General features: G+C 39.6%; 3 protein-coding genes and 1 non-coding gene across 4 annotated transcripts; 1 reads left to right on the top strand and 3 right to left on the bottom strand.

Annotated features, from left to right (window-relative positions):
- Positions 1-340: 340 nt before the first annotated feature.
- LOC138904249 (uncharacterized) lies at positions 341-835 on the bottom strand. Its single transcript, XM_070192754.1, has one exon. The coding sequence runs from the start codon at positions 833-835 to the stop codon at positions 341-343; it is 495 nt and encodes a 164-aa protein (XP_070048855.1).
- Positions 836-1,590: 755 nt separating this feature from the next.
- LOC138904248 (uncharacterized) lies at positions 1,591-5,174 on the bottom strand. The gene is made up of 4 exons (XM_070192753.1): positions 4,278-5,174; positions 3,794-4,223; positions 2,920-3,634; positions 1,591-2,119 (listed from the first exon to the last, which is right to left on the bottom strand). The coding sequence occupies exons 1-4, from the start codon at positions 5,172-5,174 to the stop codon at positions 1,591-1,593; spliced, it is 2,571 nt and encodes an 856-aa protein (XP_070048854.1).
- A 10-nt stretch (positions 5,175-5,184) lies between these two features.
- LOC117279817 (small nucleolar RNA R71) lies at positions 5,185-5,291 on the top strand. Its single transcript, XR_004510235.1, has one exon. It is a non-coding gene; the product is annotated as a small nucleolar RNA R71 (small nucleolar RNA).
- Positions 5,292-25,554: 20,263 nt separating this feature from the next.
- On the bottom strand, positions 25,555-27,275 carry LOC104092935 (zeatin O-glucosyltransferase-like). The gene has a single exon (XM_009598630.4). The coding sequence runs from the start codon at positions 27,084-27,086 to the stop codon at positions 25,710-25,712; it is 1,377 nt and encodes a 458-aa protein (XP_009596925.1). The 5' UTR covers positions 27,087-27,275; the 3' UTR covers positions 25,555-25,709.
- Between the last annotated feature and the right edge of the window lie 588 nt (positions 27,276-27,863).

The raw sequence follows: 27,863 nt of genomic DNA, 5'->3' as shown, positions 1-27,863 counted from the left end.
CAGTAGAGGTCCGAAAGTGCGCGGCCTGTGCGTGGTCAGTGCGCGGCTGCGCACGTTTGTCCTTCGAAATTTCTCCCTTTTAGCCACTTTTTACCTATCTCCGGATGGATTTCTTCACCCCGAGTCCTTCCTTCGCGCACAATTTCATCCCTACACACTAATAGACCTGTCAATACTTTCACCGTTCTAAATCAAATACGAAAAATAAGAACAAAGAAAAAATATTGGGTTGCCTCTCAAGAAGCGCCTATTTTAACGTCGTGGTACGACGAATTACAACAAAACCATGGGTTGCCTCCTAGGAAGCGCCTGATTTAACGTCGCGGCACGACGCAGGCTTTCATGATTGCACTTCGCTCACATATTGGGGCTCTTCCAAAGACATCACAACTTTCTCCCCTTTTTCTTCAACCATTCCAAGGTAGTGTTTCAACCTTTGCCCATTCACTTTAAACCTATTCGTTCCATCTTCGGACTCAATTTCTACTGCTCCACTTGAGAACACTTGCACAACTCTAAATGGTCCTGACCATCTAGATTTCATTTTACCCGAAAACAATCTTAATCTCGAGTTGTATAACAACACTAGATCTCCGAGTTTGAAGTTCCGATCTAGAATATGCTTATCATGCATCATCTTCATCCTTTCTTTGTACAATCTTGCATTCTCGAATGCATGGAATCGGAATTCCTCGAGTTCATGTAGCTCTGTGACTCTACTTGTGCCTGCGGTTTCCATATCCAAGTTTAACTGCCGCAGTGCCCATAAGGCTTTAGGCTCAAGCTCCACCGGAAGATGGCATGCTTTTCCAAACACCAACTTGTATGGAGACATACCAATTGGAGTTTTAAATGCTGTGCGGTACGCCCATAATGCATACTTTTGATTTCCCTGTTGGACACTTCCACTTGCCCGCTCGTTTATGGGTGGTAAGGTGTGGCAACCTTATGGCGAACTCCATACTTTTCTAACAGCCTTGCGAATGCTCTATTGCAAAAATGGGTTCCACCATCTCTAATTATAGCTCTCGGAGTGCCAAAACGTGTGAAAATATTTTTCTTTAGAAAGCATGTCACTCCTTTGGCATCATTTGTTGGAAGGGCCACAACTTCAACCCATTTGGAGACATAGTCAACTGCTACCAATATGTATTTGTTACCATATGAGGTGACAAATGGTCCCATAAAATCAATCCCCCACATGTCAGATATTTCCACCTCTTGAATTGTAGTCATCGACATCTCGTGACGGCGAGATATGTTGCCTGTTCTTTGGCACTCATCTCAACTTTTTACCCAAGCATGGGCATCCTTGAATAAAGTCAGCCAATACAAACCCGACTCCAACACTTTTGCCACTGTCCGAATTCCTCCAAAGTGCCCACCATATGGTGAAGCATGGCAAGCCTGCAAAACAGAAGATTGATCTTTCTCGGGGATACACCTCCGGATCATGTTATCTACACATATTTTAAAAAGTAAAGGTTCATCCCAGTAATAAGACCGACAATCACGAAAGAACTTTTTCTTTTGAATCGAAGAGAGTTCATAAGGTACAATACCGCTTGCCAAATAATTAGCAATATTAGCCTACCATGGCGTCTCCTCCATTGCCACTACTAGTAATTGTTCATCCGGGAATGTCTCAGTTATATCTTCAACCTCTACTTTCTTTTTAGCTCCCTCCAACCTTGAAAGGTGGTTTGCCACTTGGTTATCTGTCCCTTTCCTATTGCGGATCTCCAAATTGAATTCTTGTAGCAACAGAACCCAACGGATCAAGCATGGCTTTGACTCCTTCTTTTCTATCAAGTACCTAAGTGCTGCATGGTCAGTATAAACAATCACTTTTGAACAAATCAAATAAGACCCGAATTTGTCAAATGCAAACACCACACCCAACATCTCTTTCTCAGTCACGGTATAATTGAGTTGTGCACTGTTTAGTGTTTTGCTTGCATAGTAAATTGGGTGCACCAGCTTGTCCTTTCGCTGCCCCAGGACTACTCCTATAGCATAGTCACTTGCGTCACACATGAGCTCGAACGGCTGCTCCCAGTTGGGTGCAATGATGATTGGTGTAGTCACCAGTCTCTTCTTCAGCTCCTCAAATGCCAACCTTCAATCATTAGAGAACATAAAGGGATGATCCTTTTCAAGGATTTTACATAAGGGGTTAGCAATTTTAGAGAAATCTTTTATAAATCGCCTGTAGAATCCGGCGTGCCCAAGGAAACTTCTCACTGCCTTGACCGAAGTGAGCGGTGGCAACTTCTCAATCATGTGAACCTTAGCATGGTCAACCTCAATACCTTTACTGGACACTCGATGCCCCAACACTATACCTTCTTGTACCATAAAATGACACTTCTCCCAATTCAGCGCTAAATTTGTCTCCACACACCTTTTTAACACTCTTCTTAAATTGTGAAGACAGTCTTCGAATGAATCCCCTACCACTGAGAAATCATCCATAAAGACTTCCATAATATCCTCCACCATATCAGTGAAAATGGCTAACATACACCTTTGAAATGTAGCCGGTGCATTGCACAGGCCAAACGGCATTCTCCAAAGGCAAAGATGCCATACGGGCAAGTAAAGGATGTTTTCTCTCTATCTTCAGGGGCTAGTGAGATCTGATTGTACCCCGAATATCCATCCAAAAAGCAGAAGTGAGACCGCCCAGCCAACCTATCCAACATTTGGTCAATGAATGGCAAGGGGAAATGGTCTTTCCGGGTGATTGTGTTCAGTTTTCTATAATCCATGCAAATTCTCCAACCCGTGACTGTACGAGTCAAGATCAACTCGTTATTCTCATTTTGCACGACCGCCATTCTACTCTTCTTTGGCACACACTGAACTGGGCTGACCCAGTTATTGTTACAGATGGGGAAGATGATACCCGCATCTAACCAGTTGATCACTTCTTTCTTCACCACTTCTTTCATGTTTGGGTTCAACCTTCTTTGATGTTCTATGGAAGGTTTGTGACCTTCTTCCAAGAGAATCTTGTGCATATAAAAGGTCGGGCTGATACCCTTTATATATGCCATGGTCCAACCAATAGCAGTCTTACATTCCTGTAACATCTGTAGGAGTTGTTCTACATGCAAAACTAACAAACTGGATGAGATAATAACAGGTAAAGTAGAGTTAGGCCCTAAGAAAGCGTACCTGGGGTGAGCTGGAAGCGGTTTTAGGTCCAACTGTGGTGGCTCCTCTATTGATGGCTTCGTAGGTGGTGTTGCTCTTTCTTCTAAGTGTAGTGTCTTGAACTGGGGTTCCCTTTTCCAGAACCCTTGACCTTCGAGATCCATGACCCACTCTGCCAACTCTTCACCATCCACATCTTCCAAATTTATCAAGCAAGCTTCTAACGGATCTCTGACATTACGGCTCTCCTCCTCCTCTTGTAGTATTACATCCACCGCCTCCACTAATGAACAATTTGCAAATTCGCTGGGCCTCCCCATACATTGTTGAACATTGAATATTATTTCCTCATTATTCAACCTTATTTTTAACTTTCCAGTATCACAGTCGATCAATGCTCTCCCAGTAGCTAAGAACGGCCTCCCCAAAATTATTGGTATTTCTTCATCAACTTGACAGTCAAGAATAACGAAGTCTGCAGAAAATACAAACTTCCCCACTTGGACGAGCACATCATCCAGAATTCATGTCGGCCTTTTGACTGTGCGATAAGCCAGTTGCAATAACATTAAGATCGGTCTAGCTCTGCCAATGCCTAATTTTGTGTAGATTGCCAAAGGCATCAAGTTAATACTGGCTCCTAAGTCACACAATGCTTTAGCAAAAGCATAACTTCCAATTGTCCATGGGATAGTGAAACTACCGGGATCAGACAATTTTTGAGCCATAGGTCTTGTCACTACCGCACTGCAAGTTTGAGTTAGAGTTACAGTAGACAGTTCCTGGAAGTCAAATTTTCGAGACATCAGATCCTTCATCATTTTTGCATAGCCTGGCATTTCCCTCAAAGCATCCATCAGCGGAATATTCAATTGAATTTGTCTGAGAATTTCCATGAATTTCTTGTATTGATCATCTTTGTTTTGCTTTGCCAACCTTTGAGGGAATGGTGCAGGAGTTAGCTTTTGCCCACTATTTGGTGTCTTTTCTTTATTAGGAGCCTTTTCCACCACCTGTTCTGGGAGTTGTTCAAATTCCTTCTCCTTGCCTTTGTCCACTTGTGCCTATTCAATTACAACTTCTGTGAGCTCCGTTGACTCGTCGTTCTCTAATGTCACTGGAGTAATTGGCACTACGTCTCTCCTAGATTGAGCAATTTCTTGCTCTCTGTCTAAATCCCTTCCATTCCTGAGACTCACTGCCATTAGCTGATTTGAGTTCTGCTCCTTTGGATTGATGTTTGTGTCTGCAGGCCACGTTCCTTGTGGGCGATTGTTCAAGGCCATAGATAACTGGCCTAATTGAGTTTCAATGCCTTTAATAGTCGAATTATGTGCGGCTAACTTTTCTTGCATCTTTCTATTTGTCCCAATGAGTTGTTGCAGCATGCCCTTGATTTCTATCATATTACTGTCCTGCTGTTGATGAGGCAGTTGGTAAGCCAACTGTTGTTTTCGCTGCTGATTGTAGCCCTGCTGCCTTTGATAAGGCACGACTTGGCCTTGTGGTCGTGCTCCCCCTAAAATGGTATTGTATTGTTGTTGGGTTGGTTTGTACTGCTGATTTTGAGATACCCATTGCTGTCCACCTTGCCTCTGACCCCCAAAATTATTGACGTAATTCATGTCTTCTCTGAAGCCCTGGTTATCATTCTCTCTACTCCACGAGCAAACATATGACTGATTTATGCAAGGAGTGCATAGGCCTCTATTTGTCGTATCAACAATGTGCACCTGTTTCATATCCATCTCATTAATTTTCTTTGTCAACAAGCTCATCTGGGTCATGAGAGTGGCTATATTTTCAACATTTGTATTGTTTGGGTCAAGAGCAATAGAATGCACTATTGGAGTGAGTGTTGTATCTCTCGTCATCCAGCCTGAATTTTGAGTCATCTTGTCAAGAAGAATCTTACACTCCGTGAATGTTTTGCTCAAGAATGCACCCCCAGCTGAAGCATCTACATTGGCCTTTAGACCGTCAGCCAAACCCATATAGAATCTCTGTCCAAGCATCTAATCTAGGATGCCATGGTGTGGACACTTCTCCAGCATGCCCTTAAACCTCTCCCAGGTTTCCTGCAAGGTTTCAGTCGGTTTCTGCCTGAATTGCAATATCTCATCAATTTGCCTCGCCATTTTGTTGGGTGGATAGAACTTGTTTAAGAACTGCTTGACTAGTTCCTCCCAAGTAGCAATGGAGTTTATTGAGAGCGAATTCAACCAAGTTTGAACCTCCCCAGTCAGTGAAATGGGAATAGTAATAATCTGCTTGCTTCAGGAGTCACATTCGCCTGTCTTTGAGCGACACAAATTGATAGAAAGTTCTTCAGATATTGTTGTGGGTCTTCGATGTACGACCCGGAGAACAACCCTTTATTTTGCAGAAAGTACAGTATGTTGTTGGTAATCTGAAATGTCTCTGCTTGTATCGGAGGTACTGCAATTGCGGTAGCCAGGTTATCAGCAGTTGGTTGCGCCCAATCATATAGAGCAGCTTCCGGCTCAAAAGGTGCTACCACTCCAATGTTTGGGTCAACTCAATCATTCCTATTGTTCTCATTGACGTTCTCGATGTCGTCCATTTCAATTTCGAATTGTTCGTCTTGTTTTAGCTATTTGCCCTTCTTGTTAGCCCGATTCAATGCCCTGAATGCTTTCTCGGGATCTGAGAGTCCTTCAAAAAGTTCACCAGTTCTCAAGGAACTTCTAGGCATGCACCTGAGTCACAGAAGAGTTCAAATATGAGAATTTCAATGGAAATATTTTTAACACCACAGAAAATTGATCTAAACTAAAAATCCTAGTAACTCTTCCAAGTTGTAATAAATAACACCGTTAGTTCTCCGGCAACGATGCCAAAATTTTATCACGCCCAACTATGCCTTATAAAAAGGACTAAGCGGTCGCTGCAAAAATAATCTGATTTAAGAGTCCGGAGTCGAATCCCACAGGGAACTAACCTATTTGCTACAACTTTTAGTATCGCTAATGATAAGCTCAGACAATTTTCAGAGTTCAAGATTTTATTTGATAATTAATAAAAATTATTTAACTAAGGAAAAATGACAATAAAAACTATCAATAAGCAAGAATGAAGTTGAATTCAAGGGTAAAAGAATCTAGGGTTATTGATTTCCCCAATTGTCGGATTAATTCCTGACGCGTTAGCTATAATCTCGCCGTAACACTCTATAAAGATGATGAGTTCTTGCTTACCGTACTTATCTCTCGATCAATTACGATAATTTACTAGAAGCATTCTCTCGAACTACTCTAGTTGATAATTTGTACAACTCATAATTATCACACCAAAGCTTCATTATCTCTAATCCCGCTTTTAAATTCAAGTAATTAATCTCTTAACTTACACGAAAGTGGCGTTGTTCAACAACAATTTAATCAAGTGTTCTTTCTCAAGCAACACTAGACAACTAGACATGATTAATCAAGGGCCCTTTCAATTATTCACAAGAAACACATAGTTGAACAATTATAGAGTAAAAACTGCTCAATTATATCAAAACTTAATCAAGACTTCATCCAACAATTAGTTCCATCAACCCTAGATGACGGGTTTAGCTACTCATACTATTATGCACGATTACAATATAAAAATTCATAACCAACAATGGAATTAAGAAGAAGAAGATGAAAAACTCATAGGAGAATTCTCCGTCTTGCTCCTTTTGTGTTCTTGCCTCCAAAGTTCTTCTAAAAACAGAGATACCCTCTTTTTGGGCGAGTTGGGCTTCATATAGGTCAAAGTTAGTCGCCTCTCAAATTACAAAATTGGCCTTGGACAATTTTTCTCGGAAGCACGTGCGCGGCCGCGCATCGACCACGCACTTTGGCCAGTTTCTGCCTGACAGCCGCGCACCTGGAGGATTTTCTGCAACATTTTTTCCTTCTTCTTTTTAAGCGCGCTAACCTCCAATTGGCTTTCAATGCTCCATATTAGCTCCAAAACATTCTTTAACGTCCTCATAGCCCGGAATTTCTCCCCCAAAGAATAAAGTTCTTAATTAGAGTAATTTGTTATCATTTAACATTCAAATATCAATAAAGTGCAGCTAAGTTAGAGTGCAAATAGTAGTTAAACTACATAATTATAGCCTACTATCATACATATATATATATATATAGCCTTGATCTATAGAAAGGTGATGTGACACTTCTCCTAAACTAAGTAATGTATTTAACTTTTCTCTCTTCTTCTAAACCTTTTATTCTTATTTTAGGGGTCTCGACGGGCGTATTTGGTGGGCACAAAAGAGACTGGTGGTGGAATGAAGTAGTCCAAGGTAAAGTGGAAGCAAAGAAGGCGGCGTACTTGAAGTTAGTGGGGAACATAGGTGAGGAGGAGAGGCGAGTGTGCATGGAGATGTATAAGGCAGCTAAGAAGGAGGCTAAGTTGGCGGTCACAGAGGCTAAGACTGCGGCTTATGGTCGTATGTACGAGGAACTGGGAAAAAAAGGTGGGGAAAAGAAGTTATTCCAGCTGGCCAAGTTGAGAGAGAGGAAGGCTCGGGATTCGGACCAAGTGAGATGCATCAAGGACGAAGATGGTAGAGTATTGATGGAAGATGCCCAGATTAAGAGGAGATGACAGACTTACTTTCAAAAACTTCTGAATGAAGAAGGGGATCGGGATATTATGCTAGGCGAATTGGAGCATTCCGAGAGTCACCGTGACTTTGGGTACTGCAGGCGTATCGAGGTTGAGGAGGTCGTGGGAGCTATGCGTAAGATGAGTAGGGGCAGAGCGACCGGGCCAGACGAGATTCAGGTGGAATTTTGGAAGTGTGTGGTGAGAGCAGGTTTGGAGTGGTTGACTAGGTTGTTTAATATTATTTTTAAGGGGAAGAGGATGTCGGATGAGTGGAGGTGGAGTACAGTGGTTCCATTGTATAAGAACAAAGGTGATATCCAGAGTTGTAACAATTATAGGGGTATCAAATTACTGAGTCATACCATGAAAGTGTGGGAGAGGGTGGTTGAAGCGAGGGTGAGGATGACAGTATCTGTATCCGATAATCAGTTCGGGTTCATGCCGGGTCGTTCGACTACAGAAGCTATACACCTTGTTAGAAGGTTGGTGGAACTATACAGAGAGAGGAAGAAGGATCTGCACATGGTGTTTATTGACCTAGAGAAAACGTATGACAAGGTTCCTAGAGAAATTCTCTGGAGATGCCTGGAGGCAAAAAGTGTGTCGGTTCCCTACATTATGGCAATTAAGGACATGTATGATGGAACTAAGACTCGGGTTAGGACAGTAGGAGGCGACTCTGAGCATTTTCTGGTTGTAATGGGGTTACACCAAGGTTCTGCGCTCAGTCCGTTCTTATTCGCCCTGGTGATGGACACGTTAACACACCATATTCAAGGGGATGTGCCATGGTGCATGCTATTCGCCGATGACATAGTTTTGATTGATGAGTCGCGAGCCGGTGTTAACGAGAGGCTGGAGGTTTGGAGACAGACTCTTGAGTCTAAGGGTTTCAAGCTGAGTAGGACGAAGACGGAATACCTGGAGTGTAAGTTCAGTGCTGAGCCAGGGGAAGAGGGCGTGGATGTGATGCTTGATTCGCAGGTCATCCCGAGTAGAGGCAGCTTCAAGTACCTTGGTTCGGTTATCCAGGGGGGATGGGAGATCAACGAGGATGTCACACACCGTATTGGGGTAGGATGGATGAAGTGGAGGTTAGCATCTGGAGTCCTGTGTGACAAGAGAGTGCCATCGATACTCAAAGGTAAGTTTTATAAAGTGGCGGTTAGACCGGCCATGATATATGGGGTTGAGTATTGGCCCGTTAAGAACTCACATATCCAGAAGATGAAAGTAGCAGAAATGAGGATGTTGCGGTGGATGTGCGGGCACACTAGGATAGATAAGATTAGGAATGATGATATCCGGGAGAAGGTGCATGTGACTCCCATTGATGACAAGATGCGGGAAGCGAGGCCTAGATGGTTCGGACATGTTCAGAGGAGAAGCCCAGATGCTCCTGTACGGAGGTGTGAGCAGCTGGTTGTGGATGGCACGAGAAGAGGTAGAAGGCGACCTAAAAAGTATTGGGGAGAGGTGATCAGGCAGGATATGGCGAGGCTCCAGATTTCCGAGGACATGACACTTGATAGGAAGATGTGGAGGTCGAGTATTAGGGTTGTAGGTTAGGAGGTAGTTGAGTCGTGCCTTACTTTGTACTATTGTGGGACTAGCCATGTAGGATTTTTGTCTAAGATAGCTATTGGCAATGTTGTGGCTTACTATTTCGCTTTTCAGTGCATGTCCTATTTACTAGCTATCGCTTTTGCTTTGCATCTTTCTTCTAGAATTCATGGTGTTCCTATTTTTCTTATGATTGTTGTGGTGATACTAATATTTACTAATATTGTCTCCCTTTGCTTTGCATCTTTCTTCTGGATTTCATGGTGTTCCTATTTATCCTATGATTGTTGTTGTGTTACTAATATTGTTTCTTTTTGTCATTCTGTCATTTTGTCTCTTTATTTTTTTGAGCCGAGAGTCTTTCGGAAACAGCCTCTCTACTCCTTCGAGGTAGAGGTAAGGTCTGCATACACACTACCCTCCCCAGACCCCATTAGTGGGATTTTATTGGGTTGTTGTTGTATAATTGAAGGTTAATCGTATTCCTATCTTATTTATTGAATTTATTAAATATTAATGATAAATTATTTAATTTCACCTGCTATAAAAAGTTCTTTGGTTTATTTATTATTCAAAAACATATTTCAATAATCTCAAGTGATTATTTAAAATCTTGTAAAATATAACTTGGAATACAGAGACTAGTAAAAAAATATAAGCAAACATGTCCTTTGCTTATAAAATTGTAAAATTTCCTTCATGTTTGACCACTCTACTTTACGGAGAATACTCAGAACTTCAAACCTCTTCAATGGCGAACCCCTTAGATCTGAAAAAACATGGCAAAATTTGCAATGAAGCATCTCAAATAGCAGTAGTAATAGTGCCATATTTAGAACAAGGACATCTCAATCCCCTCCTCAATCTCTCACGTCTCCTCTCATCTTACAACATTCCCATATATTTCCTAGGCACTAGCACTAGTAATCGACAAGCAAAGTTTCGAGTATGTGGTTGGGACATTCTTGATTTTCCGACCATCCAATTTCATGACCTTGTACCTTCTAGTTCTTCCTCTACTCTTACGAACTCCTCTGGTGAGTCAATAATGGAGAAAATAGGCTCATTTTTCACATCCATTTTGCTACTTCGTGAGCCTATTCGTCATTTTTTGCGAGAAATCTCAAGCACATATAGAAGGACAGTGGTCATTAATGACTCAGGTATAAAGAGGCGGGTTCAGAATTTAAATCTGATGAATACAACTTTTAATCATAGGAATATATATATTTATGCTTTGTTACACGAATTTAGTTAAATCCGTTGAACCCATATTGCAGGTATGTCATGGGTTGTTCAAGATGCAGTTTCATTGCCCAAAACAGAATGTTACTGTTTTCACTCAATTTCTGTTTTCACTGCTCTGTCATTCGCCTGGGAAACAACAAGAAAGCCAATTCCATCTCCAGTGGCTGAAATAATAGCAGAGCTTCCTCCGAGGGAAAACACGTTTGATTCAGAAACTTTGGAATACATAAAGCTGCAGCGTGAGGCAAGAGATTTTTATTCTATTGGTCTTCATAATTCTTGCAAAGAAATAGAAGGTGTTTTTATTGATTTGCTAGAAAAACAAAGAGAAAACAAGCAATGGGCAATTGGTCCACTAAATCCAGTGGAAATATCTAAGAAAAAAGCTGGATTGGATAAAAAAGATGACTTATTTTCATGGCTTGATAAACAAGATTTGAATTCAGTGATTTATGTTTCATTTGGGTCCACAACTACACTATCAAATGAACAAATCAAAGAGCTGGCACTTGGTTTAGAACAAAGTGGACAAAAGTTCATATGGGTTCTAAGAGAAGCAGATAAAAAAGGGGGTGACAATGTCAAAAAAGGAAGTAACTTTGAGTTACCAAAAGGGTATGAAGAGATAATAAAAGGAAAAGGGTATATAGAAAAAGATTGGGCACCCCAATTGGAAATCTTGGCACATCCATCAATTGGTGGATTTATGAGTCATTGCGGGTGGAATTCTTGTATTGAGAGCATTTCAATGGGAGTTCCAATAGCTGCTTGGCCGATACATTCGGATCAGCCAAGAAACACTGTGCTGATAACAAAGGTACTAAAAATTGGCATCGTTGTGAGAGATTGGGAAAATCGACATGAATTAGTGAGTGCTGAGAAAATTGAAAATGCAGTGAGGAATTTGATGGGTTCGGCCGAAGGAGAGGAGCAGAGGCGGAGAGTGAAAGAGTTAGAGTGGCGCTGTGAAGAAATCAGTTATAAATGGCGCCAGTCGTAAGGAAATGGATTCCTTTGTTGCTCATATTACCAGATAAATTTACCTTTGAGTTTGAAAATATTATGGAAATGAAGGAGAATTTTCAGAATGTTGCAGTTTCTTGTTGATCTGTATAGAGGAGAAAATAAAATAAAAATGATAAGTTATCTTTATCTTGAATGCACTAGTTTTAATTTAGAGTTTATATATGTGCCCTGACTTAGTCTATAAATAATTTTTATGCTATAGGGTTAAGTTAAACCTATAATAGTGTGATGACCCAAAATGTCGTCTTTAAATTTAATAAGTAATTATGTGTTCTAAAACCTCAAAAAATACCATTTATCATTCATCGACTTGCGTGTGCAGTCCGTACAATTTTCCGGAAAGTTTTCATGTGAAAAATAGATTAAAATGTGAAATAGAGCCTTAAAACTCAACTGAGTTGACTTTGGTCAACATTTTAAGAAACGGACCCGGATCAGTATTTTGACAGTTCTGGTAGCTCCGTATCGTGATTTGGGACTTGGGCGTATGCCCGAAATTTAATTTGGAGGTCCCTAACTCAAGTTATGACCATTTAACGGAAACTAGTAATTTAAAGGCTAAAGATTTCCAAGTTTGACCACGGGGTTGATTTTTTGATATCGGAGCCGGAATCCGATTCTGTAAATTTGAACAGCTCTGTTATGTCATTTATGACTTATGTGACAAATTTGAAGTCATTCCGAATTCATTTAATATGTTTTGGCACGAGATTTGCAAATTGAAAGTTTAAAACTCAAAGTTCGAATCGGGGTTTGAATTGTAATTTCAGTGTTGTTTGACGTGATTTTAGACCCCGAGTCAGTCCGTATTATGTTACGGGACTTGTTTGGTATATTCGGACGGGGTACCGAGTACCCCGAGTGTGATTCGAATCGAAATCGGAATAAAAATTGGACTTAAGCAAAATCTGAAATTTTGGGTTCTGGTGTAATCGCACCTGCGGATTTTTGACCGCAGGTGCGAGCTCGCAGAAGCGAGCCTTCAATCGCAGATGCGGGACTGGCCTGGCCTGGGGTCTTCGCAGGTGCAGCCTTTTTGCGCAGAAGCGGATGTCGCAGGTGCAACAGGAGTGTCCGCAGATGCGGAACTTCACCTAGCAGCCTGGCATCGCAAATGCGAGCTTTGTCTCGCAAATGCGAGTCCACAAATGCGAAACTTTTATCCGCAGATGCGAAAATGACTAGGCAGAACCCATAAATTCGGAAGTCGTCATTTTTACTCATTTTTGAGTTATAAGTCTCGGATTTGGGCGATTTCAAGGGGGATTTTTATTACTTTGAATTGGATAAGTGTTCTTTAACCAAAAGTGATTATATTTCACAAATCCATGTCTATATTCATCATTTATTTCGGATTTAGATGGAAGAAATTGAAATTTTTGTAAAACTTTCCAAAAACGAAAAATTAAGATTTGAAAGTCCATTTGATATCGGAATTGGACAAATCTTATATGGTTGAACTCGTATCGGAACGGGTGTTCGGATTTCGCGAGTTTTTTCGGCATTTGAGACGTGGGTTCCACTGTCGAATATTTTAATAAATTTTGAATTTTTATCCGAAAAATGTGTAAATTCATATGAAATTAATTCCTATGATTAGCATTGAATATATTGAATTATTTGTGAATAGATTTGAAGCTTTCGGAGGCAAATTTAAAAGGAAAAGCTGTGGTTGAATAATTGATTGGAATTTGCAAAGCGGGGTAAGTATCGGGGTTAACCTTGACTTGAGGGAATAGAACCCTTAAATTATTTGTTATGTGAATTGCATGTGAACGACGTATAGGCGAGGTGACGAGTATCTATACGTCGTCAAATTAATTGTTTGCATGCTTACTTGAAAAATCATAAATTATTTTTAATCATAAATTAATAATTGTAATAATTATTTCTCTCTTATTCTTTGTCAAATATTAATTCTTGAATTCCTACATTAATTGTTACATGCTATTTGAATTATGTGTTTTAATTGTTATTTGATATTTCGCATATTAAATATTAAACTATCTATTTTCTCCCTGATTTCTATAATAATTTGTTATTTGTCATTGTTTGTTTCATAATTAAATCATAATTGTTATATGCTTGTTGTCTTATGATTTTATATTAATTATTGCATTTATTGGGGAAATTTCTTCTATAAGAATTGATTGAAATGAAAATATTGGAGGATCGGGTTGCACGCCGCAACAGACTTATTAAAAGTTAATATTGGAGGATCGGGTTGCACGCCGCAACAGACTTATTAAAAGTCAATATTGGGGGATCGGATTGCACGCCGCAATAGACTTAATGAAAAGTCAATATTGGGGGATCGGATTGCACGCCACAACAAACTTATTTAAAAATCTATATATATACTTGATTGAAATAAATATATGACAGACTTGATTAAAAGGAAAATATTGGGAGAGCGGGTTGCACGCTGCAACAGAATTGAATGTGAATATATTGTGAGAGCGGGTTGCACGTTGCAACAGAATTGATTAAAATAATAATGGATTATGATTGCTGGGTTGGCTTCAATTATTATAAATGAGTTACCTGATTTATTTCTATTATTTGTGGTTATTATTAATATTGCGTACAGGTTAATGTAAGTAAACCGCCATAGCCTCGTCACTACTTCGTTGAGGTTAGGCTCAGCACTTATCAGTACATGGGATCGGTTGTACTGATACTACACTCTGTACTTCTTGTGCATATTTCGGAGTTGGTCCCAGCGGCGTGCCATAGACTTGCTCGGATTTCAGCTATTCGAAGGAGACTTGAGGTATAAGTGCATGGCGTCCGCAGTTTTGAAGTCCCCGTCTATTTTACTTTAGCTGTGTGTGTATTTTCAGACAGCTTTATTTTATTCAGACCTTTATTTGTATTATTCTAGAATGCTCGTGAATTGTGACACCAATTTTGGGATAGTATTTAGACACCATTGTTTTTATGGATTATTTCAGTATGTTTCAAACTTTGCTTCCGCCTTTGTTTCCTTGATTATTAATAATATAAAAATTATTTTTAAATAGATAATATTATTCTAATATTGGCTTGCCTAGCAAGTGAAATGTTAGGCGCCTAGGTTGCCTATGTCTCACGATACGCGAGCAAGCTTAGTAGAGTCTGGAGGATCGGTACAGAGACGTATGTGCTGATCTTCCAAAGGCTATGAAGTTAGGAACAAGTTTCACTTCTTTTTTCTCTGTCGTGCGATTTTGCTTCCTCAATACTGATTGAATTATTCTACTCTTATTCTCTAGCAGATGGCAAGAACACGTACCGCTTCCTTAGCTGAGCAGCAGCCAGAGCCTCTAGTGACAGCTCCTACGCGGGGTAGAGGTCGAGGCCGAGGCCGTGCCAAAGGCCGAGGCAGGGCAGGGCTCAGCCTAGAGCCCGAGCAGCAGCCCCAGCAGTGGAGCCTCAGATAGAGCTTGACGAGGAAGTTCCAACCCAGACTGTTCCTGCCGGACCAGCTCAGGTTCCGGAGGGGTTCATTGCTACCCCAATACTTCAGGACGCTTTGGTCCGTTTGGTGGGCTTTATGGAGAGTGTGGCCCAAACTGGTGCATTTCCCATGGCACCAGCAGTCTCTCAGACTGGAGGAGGAGCCCAAACTCCTACCACTCCCGCTCAGGAGCAGATAGCTCCCCAGTATCAGGCTCCAGTAGCTCAGCTAGTCGGATTAGTTCAGCCGGTTATTGCGGCACATGTCGGAAATGGGCCAGCCATGTCTTCTGAGGCTTTATGGAGATTGGACAAGTGTACTAAGCTCTTTCCTGTTCACTTCAATGGTGCTCCTTCAGAGGACCCCCAGGTGTATCTTGACAGCTATCACGAGGTTCTACGAAACATGAGTATAGTGGAGACCAATGGGGTCGATTTTGCTGCATTTCAGATATCTGGTTCTGCCAAGAAATGGTGGAGAGATTACTTGTTGACCAGACCAGCTGGGTCGCCTGCTCTTACTTGGAACCAGTTCTCTCAGCTCTTCATAGAGAAGTTTTTGCCTATCACATTGAGAGAGGAGCGTCGCCGTCAGTTTGAGCGTCTCCAGCAGGGCAGTATGACTATTACTCAGTATGAGACTCGTTTTGTGGATTTGGCCCGCCATGCCATTCTTCTGCTTCCCACCGAGAGAGAGAGGGTGAGGAGGTTTATTGATGGACTTGCTCAGCCTATCAGATTGCAGATGGCTAAGGAGACAGGGAGTGAGATTTCTTTTCAGGCGGCTGCTAATGTCGCCAGACGGGTCGAAATGGTTCTTACTCAGGGAGGTTAGGGATCTGACAAGAGGTCTCGTCATTCCGGTGAATTCAGATGTGCCTCATCTAGAGGCAGGAGTACTTTTGGTAGAGGCCATCCTCCCAGGCCGTTTCATTCTGCGCTCCAGGCATCCCACGGTGGCTTAGGTGGTCGTGGCCCTCAGATGCATTATTCCGACCAGCTAGCCTACAGTGCACCACCAGCTCCTATTAGTGCACCTCTACTCCAGAGTTATCAAGGTGGCTATTCAGGTCGACAGGGTCAGTTTCAGGGTCAGCAGTTACATCAGCCGAGGTTATGTTACACTTGTGGTGATCCGAGGCACATTGCTAGATTTTGCCCTCGGGCAACAGGCAACTCACAACATCAGAGTTCTCGTGCCATGGTTTCGGCACCATTGCTGCACCACCTGCTCAGCCAGACAGAGGCAGGGGTCAGGCAGCCAGAGGTAGAGGCCAGACTGTTAGAGGTAGAGGTCAGGCCATTAGAGAGGGAGAGCAGCCAGCTAGAGGCCATCCCAGGGACGTATTATAGGGTGGTGGGGCCCAGCCCTGGTGTTATGCTTTCCCAGCCAGGCCTGAGGCTGAGTCATCTGACGCTATTATCACAGGTACTATTTCAGTTTGCAGTAGAGATGCTTCAGTTCTATTTGATCCGGGATCTACTTACTCCTATGTGTCATCCTATTTTGCTTCCTATTTGGTTGTGCCCCGTGATTCTTTGAGTGCTCTTGTGTATGTGTCCACACCAGTGGGAGATTCTATTGTTGTAGATCGTGTTTTTTGTTCGTGTGTGGTCACCATTGGGAGTCTTGAGACTCGTGTAGATCTTCTACTTCTTGACATGGTTGATTTAGATGTCATACTGGGTATGGATTGGCTGTCACCTTATCATGCTATATTAGATTGTCATGCCAAGACGGTGACCTTAGTCTTGCAGGGGTTGCCTCGATTAGAGTAGAGAGGAAATCTAGGCCATTCTGCCAGCAGGGTTATCTTTTATGTGAAGGTTCGGCATATTGTCGAGAAGGGGTGTCTAGCTTATTTGGCTTATATTCGCGATCCCAGTGCGGATGTCCCTTCTATGGACTCAGCACCAATTGTTCGTGAATTTTCAGAAGTATTTCCTACAGATCTGCCGGGGATGCCACCCGACAGAGATAATGACTTCTGTATTGATTTGGCTCCGGGCACTCAGCCCATTTCTATTCCACCATACCGTATGGCCCCGCCAGAGTTGAAAAAATTAAAAGAGCAGTTACAAGACTTGCTTGACCAGGGATTTATTAGGCCCTGTGTCTGCCCCTGGGGTGCACCAATATTATTTGTAAAGAGGAAAAATGGCTCTATGCAGATGTGTATAGACTATCGGCAGTCGAATAAGGTCACTATCAAAAACAAATATCCGCTGCCAAGAATTGATGACTTATTTGATCAGCTTTAGGGTGCCAAGGTATTTTCGAAGATTGATTTGAGATCTGGTTACCATCAATTGAAGATTAGGGCATCTGATGTCCCTAAGACAGATTTTCGGACTCGGTATGGGCATTACGAGTTCCTAGCGATGTCATTTGGGTTGACAAATACTCCAACAACATTTATGGATTTGATGAATCGGGTGTTCAAGCCTTATTTGGATTCTTTTGTGGTTGTATTCATTGATGATATCTTGATTTACTCCAGCAGTCGAGAGGAGCATGAGCAGCATCTTCAAAGTGTGCTTCACACCTTGAAGAATAATCAGTTATATGCCAAATTTTCAAAATGTGGGTTTTGGTTAGACTCAGTTGCCTTTTTGGGACATGTTGTATGGGCAGAAGGCATAAATGTGGATCATAAGAAGATTGAGGCTATTCAGAATTGTCCTAAACCTACTTCAATTACAGAGATCCGGAGTTTCTGGGTTTAGCAGGTTATTATCGTCGGTTCGTGGAAGGATTTTCATCTATAGAAAGCCCATTGACCAGATTGACCCAGAAAGGTGTGCCATTCAGATGGTCAGACGAGTGTGAGATGATCTTTCAGAAGCTCAAGACCGCTTTGACTACGGCGCCAGTATTGGTATTACCCACAAGTTCAGGATCGTATACGGTATATTGTGACGCATCTCACATTGGGCTTGGTGCAGTATTAATGCAAGATGGCAAGGTAATTGCATATGCGTCGCGGAAGTTGAAAGTTCACGAGAAGAATTATCCTGTTCATAACTTAGAATTGGCAGCCATTGTTCATGCGCTGAAGATTTGGAGGCATTACCTCTACGGTGTCTTGTGTGAGGTATTTACTGATCATCACAGCCTTCAGTATCTGTTCAAACAAAAAAATCTTAATTTGAGGCAGAGATGCTGGTTGGAGTTATTGAAAGACTATGATATCACCATTTTGTATCACCCCGGAAAGGCCAATGTGATGGCCGATGCTTTGAGTAGAAAGGCTGTGAGTATGGGCAGTCTTGCGTATATTCCGATTGGTGAGAGGCCATTAGCTGCAGATGTTCAGACTTTGGCTAATTAGTTCGTGAGGTTAGATGTTTCAGAACCTAGTTGGGTTCTAGCTTGCACAGTCGCTCGGTCTTCTTTATATGAACGCATTAGAGAGAGGCGGTATGATGATCCTCATTTACTTGTCCTTAAGGACACGGTGCGGCACGGTCATGCCAAATAGGTTGCTGTGGGGGAAGATGGGGTTCTGCGAATGCAGGGTCGTATTTATGTGCCTAATGTGGATGTGCTTCGTGAATTAATTCTTGAAGAAGCACACAGTTCCAGGTATTCTATTCATCCAAGTACCGCCAAAATGTATCAATATTTGCGGCAACATTATTGGTGGAGGGGAATGAAAAAGGATATAGTTGCATATGTAGCTCGGTGTCTGAATTGTTAGCAAGTTAAGTACGAGCATCAAAGACCTGGTGGTTTGCTTCAGAAGTTAGAAATTCCTGAGTGGAAGTGAGAGCGTATAACTATGGATTTTCTTGTTGGGCTCCCACGGACTCAGAGAAAATTTGACGCAGTTTGGGTCATTGTGGATAGGTTGACCAAGTCAGCACATTTCATTCCAGTGGCAGTTACCTATTCTTCAGAGAGGTTAGCTGAAATTTACATTCGTGAGATTGTCCGCCTTCACGGTATGCCCGTGTCTATTATTTCAGATCGAGGTATGCAGTTTACCTCACATTTCTGGAGGGCTATACATCGTGAGTTAGGTACGCGGGTGGAATTGAGTACAACATTTCATCCACAGACAGACGGATAATCAGAGCGCACTAATCATATATTGGAAGATATGCTCCGTGCTTGTGTTATAGACTTTGGAGGTTCTTGGGATTATTTCTTGCCACTTGCGGAGTTTGCTTACAATAATAGCTACCAGTCAAGCATTCATATGGCTCCATATGAGGTATTATACGGAAGGCGATGCAGATCGCCAGTTGGTTGGTTTGAACCGGGAGAGGCTCGGTTGTTGGGTACCGATTTGGTACAGGATGCCTTGGATAAGGTCAAGATTATTCAGGATCGACTTCGCTCAGCTGAGTCTAGACAAAAGAGTTATGCCGACCGTAAAGTTTGTGATATTGCATTCATGGTTGGAGAAAGAATATTGCTCCGAGTTTCACCTATGAAAGGTGTAATGAGGTTCGGAAAGAAGGGCAAGTTGAGCCCTAGGTATATCGGACCCTTTGAAATTCTTGAAAGGGTGGGTGAAGTAGCCTACATGCTTGCATTACCACCTATTTTATCAGCGGTTCATCCAGTGTTCCACGTGTCTATGCTTCGAAAATATCATGGTGATCCGTCCCATGTATTAGATTTCAGCTCAGTCCAATTGAACAAAGATTTGACTTACGAGGAGGAGCCGGTGACTATTCTAGCCCGGCAGGTCCGATAGTTGAGGTATAAGAGTTATCCTTTAGTTCGGGTGCAATGGAGAGGTCAGCTAGTAGAGGCATGTACCTGGGAGTCCGAGTCGGATATGCGGAGTAAATATCCACACCTTTTCTCCAGCTCAGATATTTTTTTTCTAACTCCGTTCGAGGACGAACATTTGTTTTAGAGGTGGAGAATGTGATGACCCAAAATGTCATATTTAAATTTAATAAGTAATTATGTATTCTAATACCTCAAAAAGCACCATTTATCATTCCTCGACTTGTGTGCGCAGTCCGTACAATTTTCTAAAAAGTTTTCATGTGAAAAATGGATTAAAATGTGAAATAGAGCCTTAAAACTCAACTGAGTTGACTTTGGTTAATATTTTGAGCAAACAGACCCGGATCAGTATTTTGACAGTTTCGGTAGCTCCGTATCGTGATTTGGGACTTGGGCGTATGCCCGAAATTTAATTTGGAGGTCCCTAGCTCAAGTTATGACCATTTAATGGAAACTAGTAATTTAAAGGCTAAAGATTTTCAAGTTTGACCACGGGGTTGACTTTTTGATATCGGAGCCGAAATCCGATTCTGGAAATTTGAACAGCTCCGTTATGTCATTTATGACTTATGTACCAAATTTGAAGTCATTCCGGATTCATTTAATATGTTTTGGTACGAGATTTGCAAATTAAAAGTTTAAAACTGAAAGTTCGAATCGGGGTGTGAATTATAATTTCAGTGTTGTTTGACGTGATTTTAGATCCCGAGTCAGTCTGTATTATGTTACGCTACTTGTTGGTATATTCGAACGGGGTCCCGAGTACCTCGAGTGTGATTCGAATCAAAATCGGAATAAGAATTGGACTTAAGCAAAATCTGAAATTTTGGGTTCTGGTGTAATCGCACCTGCGGATTTTTGGCCGCAGGTGCGCGCCCGCAGAAGCGACCCTTCCATCGCAGATGCGGGACTGGGCTTCCCTGGGGTCTTCGTAGGTGCGACCTTTTTGCGCAGAAGTGGATGTCGTAGGTGCGACACGAGTGTCCGCAGATGCAGAACTTCACCTGGCAGCCTGACATCGTAAATGCGAGTCCGCAAATGCGAAACTTTTTTTCGCAGATTTGGGCAATTTCAAGGGGGATTTTCACGACTTTGAATTGGGTAAATATTTTTTAACCAAAAGTGATTATATTTCACAAATCCATGTCTATATTCATCATTTATTTCGGATTTAGATGGAAGAAATTGGAATTTTTGTAAAACTTTCCAAAAATAAAAAATTAAGATTTGAAGGTCCATTTGATATCGAAATTGGACAAATCTTGTATGGTTGAACTCGTATCGGAACGGGTGTTCGGATTTCGCGAGTTTTTCGGGATTTGAGACGTGGGTCCCACTGTCAAATAATTTAATGAATTTCGGATTTTTATCCGGAAAATGTGTAAATTCATATGGAATTTATTCCTATGATTAGTATTGAATATATTGAATTATTTGTCAATAGATTTGAAGTTTTCAGAGGCAAATTTAAAAGGAAAAGTTGTGGTTGAATAATTGATTGGAATTTGCAAAGCGAGGTAAGTGTCGGAGTTAACCTTGACTTGAGGGAATAGAACCCTTAAATTACATGTTATGTGAATTGCATGTGAACGGCGTATAGGCGAGGTGACGAGTGTCTATACGTCGTCAAATTAATTATTTACATGCTTACTTGAAAAATCATAAATTATTTTTAATCATAAATTAATTATTATAATAATTATTTCTCTCTTATTCTTTGTCAAATATTAATTCTTGAATTCCTGCATTAATTGTTACATGCTATTTGAATTATGTGTTTTAATTATTATTTGACATTTAGTATATTAAATATTAAACTGCCTATTTTCTCCCTGATTTTTATAATAATTTGCTATTTGTCATTGTTTATTTCATAATTAAATCATAATTGTTGTATGCTTGTTGTCTTATGATTTTATATTAATTGTTGCATTTATTGGGGAAATTTCTTCTATAAGAATTGATTGAAATGAAAATATTGGAGGATCGGGTTGCACACCGCAACAGACTTATTAAAAGTTAATATTGGAGGATCGGGTTGCACGCCGCAACAGACTTATTAAAAAGTTAATATTGGAGGATCGGGTTGCACGCCGCAACAGACTTATTAAAAGTCAATATTGGAGGATCGAATTGCACGCCACAATAGACTTAATGAAAAGTCAATATTGGGGGATCGGATTGCACGCCGCAACAGACTTATTTAAAAGTCTATATATAGACTTGATTGAAATAAATATGTGAGAGACTTGATTAAAAGGAAAATATTGGGAGAGCGGGTTGCACGCTGCAACAGAATTGAATGTGAATATATTGTGAGAGCGGGTTGCACGCTGCAACATAATTGGTTGAAATAGTAATGGATTATGACTGCTGAGTTGGCTTCAATTATTATAAATGAGTTACCTGATTTATTTCTATTATTTGTGGTTGTTATTAATATTGCGCACAGGTTAATGTATGTGAACCGCCTTAGCCTCGTCACTACTTCGTCGAGGTTAGGCTCAGCATTTACCAGTATATGGGGTCGGTTGTACTGATACTACATTCTGCACTTCTTGTGCAGATTTCGGAGTTGGTCCCAGCGGCGTGCCATAGGCTTGCTCGGATTTCAGCTATTCAAAGGAGACTTGAGGTATAACTGCATGGTGTCCGCATTTCTGAAGTCCCCGTCTATTTTACTTTAGCTGTGTGTGTATTTTCAGACAGTTTTATTTTATTCAGACCTTTATTTGTATTATTCTAGAATGCTCGTGAATTGTGACATCAATTCTGGGATGATATTTAGACACCGTTATTTTTATGGATTATTTCACTATGTTTCAAACTTTGCTTCCGCCTTTGTTTCCTTGATTATTAATAATATAAAAAATATTTTAAAAATCGATAATATTATTCTAACGTTGGCTTGCCTAGCAAGTGAAATGTTACGTGCCATCACGGTCCGAAGGTGGAAATTTCGGGTCGTGACAAATAGTTACAAATACTAACTCTATATATTACTCCCTCCGTCTCATATTATCAATCGTAATTACTAAAAGTAGTTGTCTCAAATTATTTGTCATTTTAGAAGTTCAAGACAAAAGTGATTGTTTGTTTTCCTTTTTTACCCTTAGTAATAATTGTTTTTGAAAATGAAGATAACACATAAATAGAACAAATGTTTAATGAGGAAAATTTTTATCTCAAGACATAAATAAAGATAAAATAGTCTAGTATCTTTCCTAATTAATGTTTAGTGTAAAAGAAAATTTGAGACAGAAGGAGTAGATCAAAACACAATAACTTAAAAAATAAAATATTAATTTATTATAACAAGATAAATTGCATCAATAATGTAAATATACACATGATTGCATACAACTTCAACTCGTTCAAAGTTACCTTAAAAATAGGAATTAAATTTATTTTAATTATGATATGCACCAACTCGTTGGGAAGCTAAATTGGCTTCAATGGTTTGTCTCCTTATGTGAGGTTGTTTAATGTATGTCTGCCGACGAAAATCCTGGGTTTTATAGAATGTGCCAATAAATATATTGAGATAAGTTCAGAGGACAATAATTGTATACGTAAGGGACAGAAAAGAGATTAATTTACAATTAATAAGAGAGTGAAAACTAAAGGTTTGATCAAATGCTACATGTTCAGCATTGTCGTCATCTTCTTGAGCTTCATTATTATGGAGAAAATTAAATAATGTAGAGGTCAGAATTTGCTTTAAGAATTTAGCATATAAATCTAAAAGTTTACATTATAAGTGCGAGTTTAACGAACTTGTTGTAACAATAAGTAACTTAAATTATTTTTCAGATTGTTGATTCACATTTACTATATTTAGTTATTGATAGTTGACATTTAAGAGATTTGACAGTCTAAGAATTCTTTACACTGTATTGAAGAATTTAGAGACTATATAGATGAACCAGAGGCGGACTCAAGATACAAATTTCATGAGTTCAACCTTTAAAACTCTTAATATTTAATTCTTTTATATTTTTAAACTTGTGAGTTCAAACCTATCATTTTGTTGCAATTTTAATGAATTTTCACACATAAATTTATGTTCCGTGTAGAAAGTTATGGGTTCAAATGAACCCGGCGCCTCTATTCTACATCTGCCCCTGGATCGAACATACTATATAAAGTTAGAAATATACAATGTGCTTCAATTTCAGAGGAATTTTAAATTTTCATATGATTCTAGACTACTCGAGTTAATTTTACTGCTTCGAGTCGAATGTTATATACTCTTAAAAAGTATTGGAACCAAAACTTTGTAAACTCATTCTTCCTCACTCATATGTATGTAGTATATATGTTCTCAAAAATAGATTTCTCTATTCATGGCCTGTATATCACTTTTATAACTTCTGCTTCACACTCTCTTTCTCTTATATCACTTTTATAACTTCGAGCGGCTTTGAATTCTTTTAAAATTAAAACCATAGGAAAAAAAAAAAAAGAATCTACGATGTCCTACATCAATTGCATAAATAACGGTGCAGAATCTGCAGATTATGGGTTTAAGGTACAGCAAGTTAAAAATCTTGTCGTTTCTACCAAATAAGACTGTAAGTAAACAAAAGGCCCATTATATATCTAGAAAATCTGATATCTTAAGATTTTTAATTGGCCAAATACACAAGACATTGAACTCGGTTCTATTTTTTATTTTGACACTCTATCTCAATTTTGTTTCATTTTGGTCCTCCAACTCTATTTCTTATGTTTTATTTTAACATGAAAACTTTTATCTGACGTAAAAATACAATGCGTATATATACTTGCTTCTAATATATAATAACTATCCAATTAGATTTGGACACCTATTTTTTTTATCCTTGTCAGATGGGTTTAATCCTAAACCCTCCCCCCCCCTTCCCCCCAATTTTTTTTATTACTTGTTTTTTTTTTTAATTTCAAATTTTTGTTTTTTTCGTTTTTCTGCATCTCCCTCTAGTCCCTGCCTCCTCCCCCGGGAAAAAAAATATTATATATATATATATTTTCAGTTTTAGTTTTTTTATCTTTCGATTTTACAAGTTTCAAACTTTTGAGTTCAGAGCTTTATGTGTTTGAAAGTTTACGGGCTTAAAAATTATAAAATTTACGGGTTCGAAAGTCCGCGGTTTCGAAAGTTTAGTGGTTCGAAAGTTTATGAAATTTGTGGGTATTTCAGGATATGCATGCACACACGTTTCACAAAATATAAAATTTATTTCAAAATATTTTATTTTTAATTTTTTTTACGAAACCGACCAACTTTGGTCGTTTTTTTTGGTGCAAAAATGCAGGAAACTTTTTTAATGTCCCGCAAAATTTATTTTTTAAGAAACCAACTGAAATCGGTCGATTTCATATAAACAGTAAATGTGGAAGGAAATAATGAAGATGAAATATGGGGGAAGGAAGTTAGAGGATTAAAAATGGGGCCAACAATTATTTTATTATTATTGGAAAAGAAATTTTGCCATAAATAATCTGTCTCACGCGCCTATCATGTTAGCCAATTCATATTATACGACTAGTTCAGCTTTCCTGTTAAAATGAAATATAAGAAATAGAATGGGAGAGCCAAAATAGACTAAAGTTGAGATATAGTACCAAAATAAAAAATGAAGCCAAATTCAATGGGTGTACATGTATTTGGCTTTTTTATTTGGACAATTTAAGATAATCGTTCAAATGCATGTATGTGACTATGTGAGACTTCTTTCAACTACTCGACGGCCGCCCAACTAATAAAGAAAGCGAAAACATTGACATTGACGCTTGTGCTTTGTTCATTTAACCTTGACAAAGTAAAAGTAAAACAAAATTCTACACTCTTTGTGGTACAACATGAAACAGGTTCAAATAATTAATTTTATCATCAACTTATATTAACTGTATAGATAACTACAGTAATTACTTTTTATCTTGTGATGTGTGCGATGAAAGAGTCCATCTCCTTGCCACTGCCACCACCATCTACCACAGATTTGCTCAACTCTATAGCCCTTTGTCTCATTTTATCTCCTTCTACTGAATCCATCAATCTTTTAACACATTCTTTTACTATAACTGAAGTCACCAATTCATCTCTGAGTGCCCAATCCTTCAACACTATACCAATTTTCAACACATCTGTGACCAAAAATGCATTTCTTGGCTGATCAGAATGCATTGGCCAAGCTATTATTGGCACTCCCATTGAAATACTTTCCATACAAGAATTCCATCCGCAATGACTCATGAATCCGCCTGTCGATAAATGCCCCAAAATTTCCAATTGTGGAGCCCAGTCTCTTACTATAAGTCCTCTTCCTTTCACTCTTTCTTCATACCCTTTTGGTAACTCAACTTTTCTAATATCCCCTGTAAAAATATCTCCTTTATCTGCATCTCTCAATACCCATATGAATCTTTGCTTGCTTTGTTCCAACCCCATTGCCAACTCTTTGATTTCCTTATCTGAAAGTGAAGTTGTTGTACCAAAAGACACAAATATGACAGAATTTGGTTCTTGTTTGTCGAGCCACTCGAGACATTTATGGCGTTTATTTGAATCTTTTTTGTCATATAGTATCACTGGATTTAATGGACCAACAGCCCATTGTTTATGACTTACAGGTTTTTCTTTAGCTAGCAAATCAAGATACAATCCTTCAATTTCATAGCAAGAGTTGTATAAATCGCCAGAATTAACAAGTTCCCTGAACTCAGTTTGTACTCTGGAAAATTCTAAGAATTCTTGGGTAAAGCAGCCTTGTATTGATGGAAGGTTTGCGTCAATAGATTTTCCAGCAAAATCCAGGGCGAGTGAGTGAATATTAAGAGCTGAGATGCTACGAAAGCTATAGCATTCAACATTTGCTATAGAAGGTGCATCTCGGAGTAGCCAAGCTATTAAAGAATCATAAATAACAATCACTCGTTTGTTGCACCTCGCGAGTTCACGTAAAAGAGAAGTGATTGGGTCGCGGAGATGACACGTGGCATGAAAAGATGGCATAAGTTGGGAAGGAAATTTGGTTGAGGATTGTGGATTAGGAGGTGGAATTTCGTAAGATGGGGTGGAAAATTCGTGAAAATGGATGATAGATATGGAATGTGGGTCCCACCCTTGAACTCGAATTTTCGCTTGGCGGGTGTGCGTGGTGGTTCCGACGTAATGGAGTGGGAGGTGATAGGCGGAGATGAGGCGCGAGAGGTGGAGGAGTTGGTTGAGATGACCTTGTGCCGGAAGTGGCACCATTACTACAGCCACCTTCTCTTGGTCATGATTTTCAAGATTGCTAGTTTTAGCCATTGGAGAGATTTTGTGAAGTCTATGAAAATTGTTATGTGGATATTTAATGGTACAAGATGGTACGCTGCATTGACAAGTTGTGAAGATGTTAATTAAACCATGCCTTTGAATTTCCCTAGGGACAAACGTGGCTTGTTCCAACAGAAAAAATAAGAATGAGTTTTTGTGGTCACGAAATCGAATATTCGGCTGGAGCAAGCGTCAGTAGTGACTCAAATTATGAAAATGATAGGAAGGTTACCGTTTTAAAATTATTTTCAACCCGACAAGATAAAACACTGACCTAATCTTTTCATAGAAAGGTTGTGATGAGAAATATTAATTTATTTAGAAACAATCAGATAGGGTGTAATTGTCGGTATTTAGCATGGTTTTGATTTATATATTTTTTAAAAATTAATATTAGGTATGATTTTTGATATTTAAAAAAAAAATATCCAACTATTACTATATCGAGATATATATTAACTTCACTTCACGATAAATATAATTTGAATTATATCATAAATATTAAAGTTTTAATTTTTTTTGGTAAATTAAAGATTTTATTTACCAAGTAATGATATGTACACCCGACAATCAGTTAGTTTAGAAATCTATCAAATCTTAAACTCTCCAAACAATGACTCAAGGATAGAAGTTCAGATCCTCCAGCTTCCTTTCTAGTCTTGGCTTCGTAAAAAGGCAACCTGGTGCACTAAGCTCCCGTTATGTGCGAGATCCGAAAAAGGTCGGATCACAAGAGTTTATTGTACATAGCTAGGGGTGGCAAACGGG

This window comes from Nicotiana tomentosiformis, chromosome 2 (assembly GCF_000390325.3).
Source record: "Nicotiana tomentosiformis chromosome 2, ASM39032v3, whole genome shotgun sequence".
NCBI classification, from domain to species: Eukaryota; Viridiplantae; Streptophyta; class Magnoliopsida; order Solanales; family Solanaceae; genus Nicotiana; species Nicotiana tomentosiformis.
The sequence above is the reverse complement of the archived record's forward strand: the minus strand, read 5'-3'. Positions and strand labels throughout refer to the sequence as shown.

Coding starts and splice junctions, on each gene's coding strand:
- LOC138904248 (XM_070192753.1), bottom strand. CDS start 5,174: ATGCTTGGACAGAGATTCTATATGGGTTTGGCTGACGGTCTAAAGGCC. Junction 4,224..4,277: donor ACGTAGTGCCAATTACTCCA/GTGACATTAGAG, acceptor GTAATTGAATAG/GCACAAGTGGACAAAGGCAA. Junction 2,120..2,919: donor AAGAAAGAAGTGATCAACTG/GTTAGATGCGGG, acceptor TAATGATTGAAG/GTTGGCATTTGAGGAGCTGA.
- LOC138904249 (XM_070192754.1), bottom strand. CDS start 835: ATGTCTCCATACAAGTTGGTGTTTGGAAAAGCATGCCATCTTCCGGTG.
- LOC104092935 (XM_009598630.4), bottom strand. CDS start 27,086: ATGGCTAAAACTAGCAATCTTGAAAATCATGACCAAGAGAAGGTGGCT.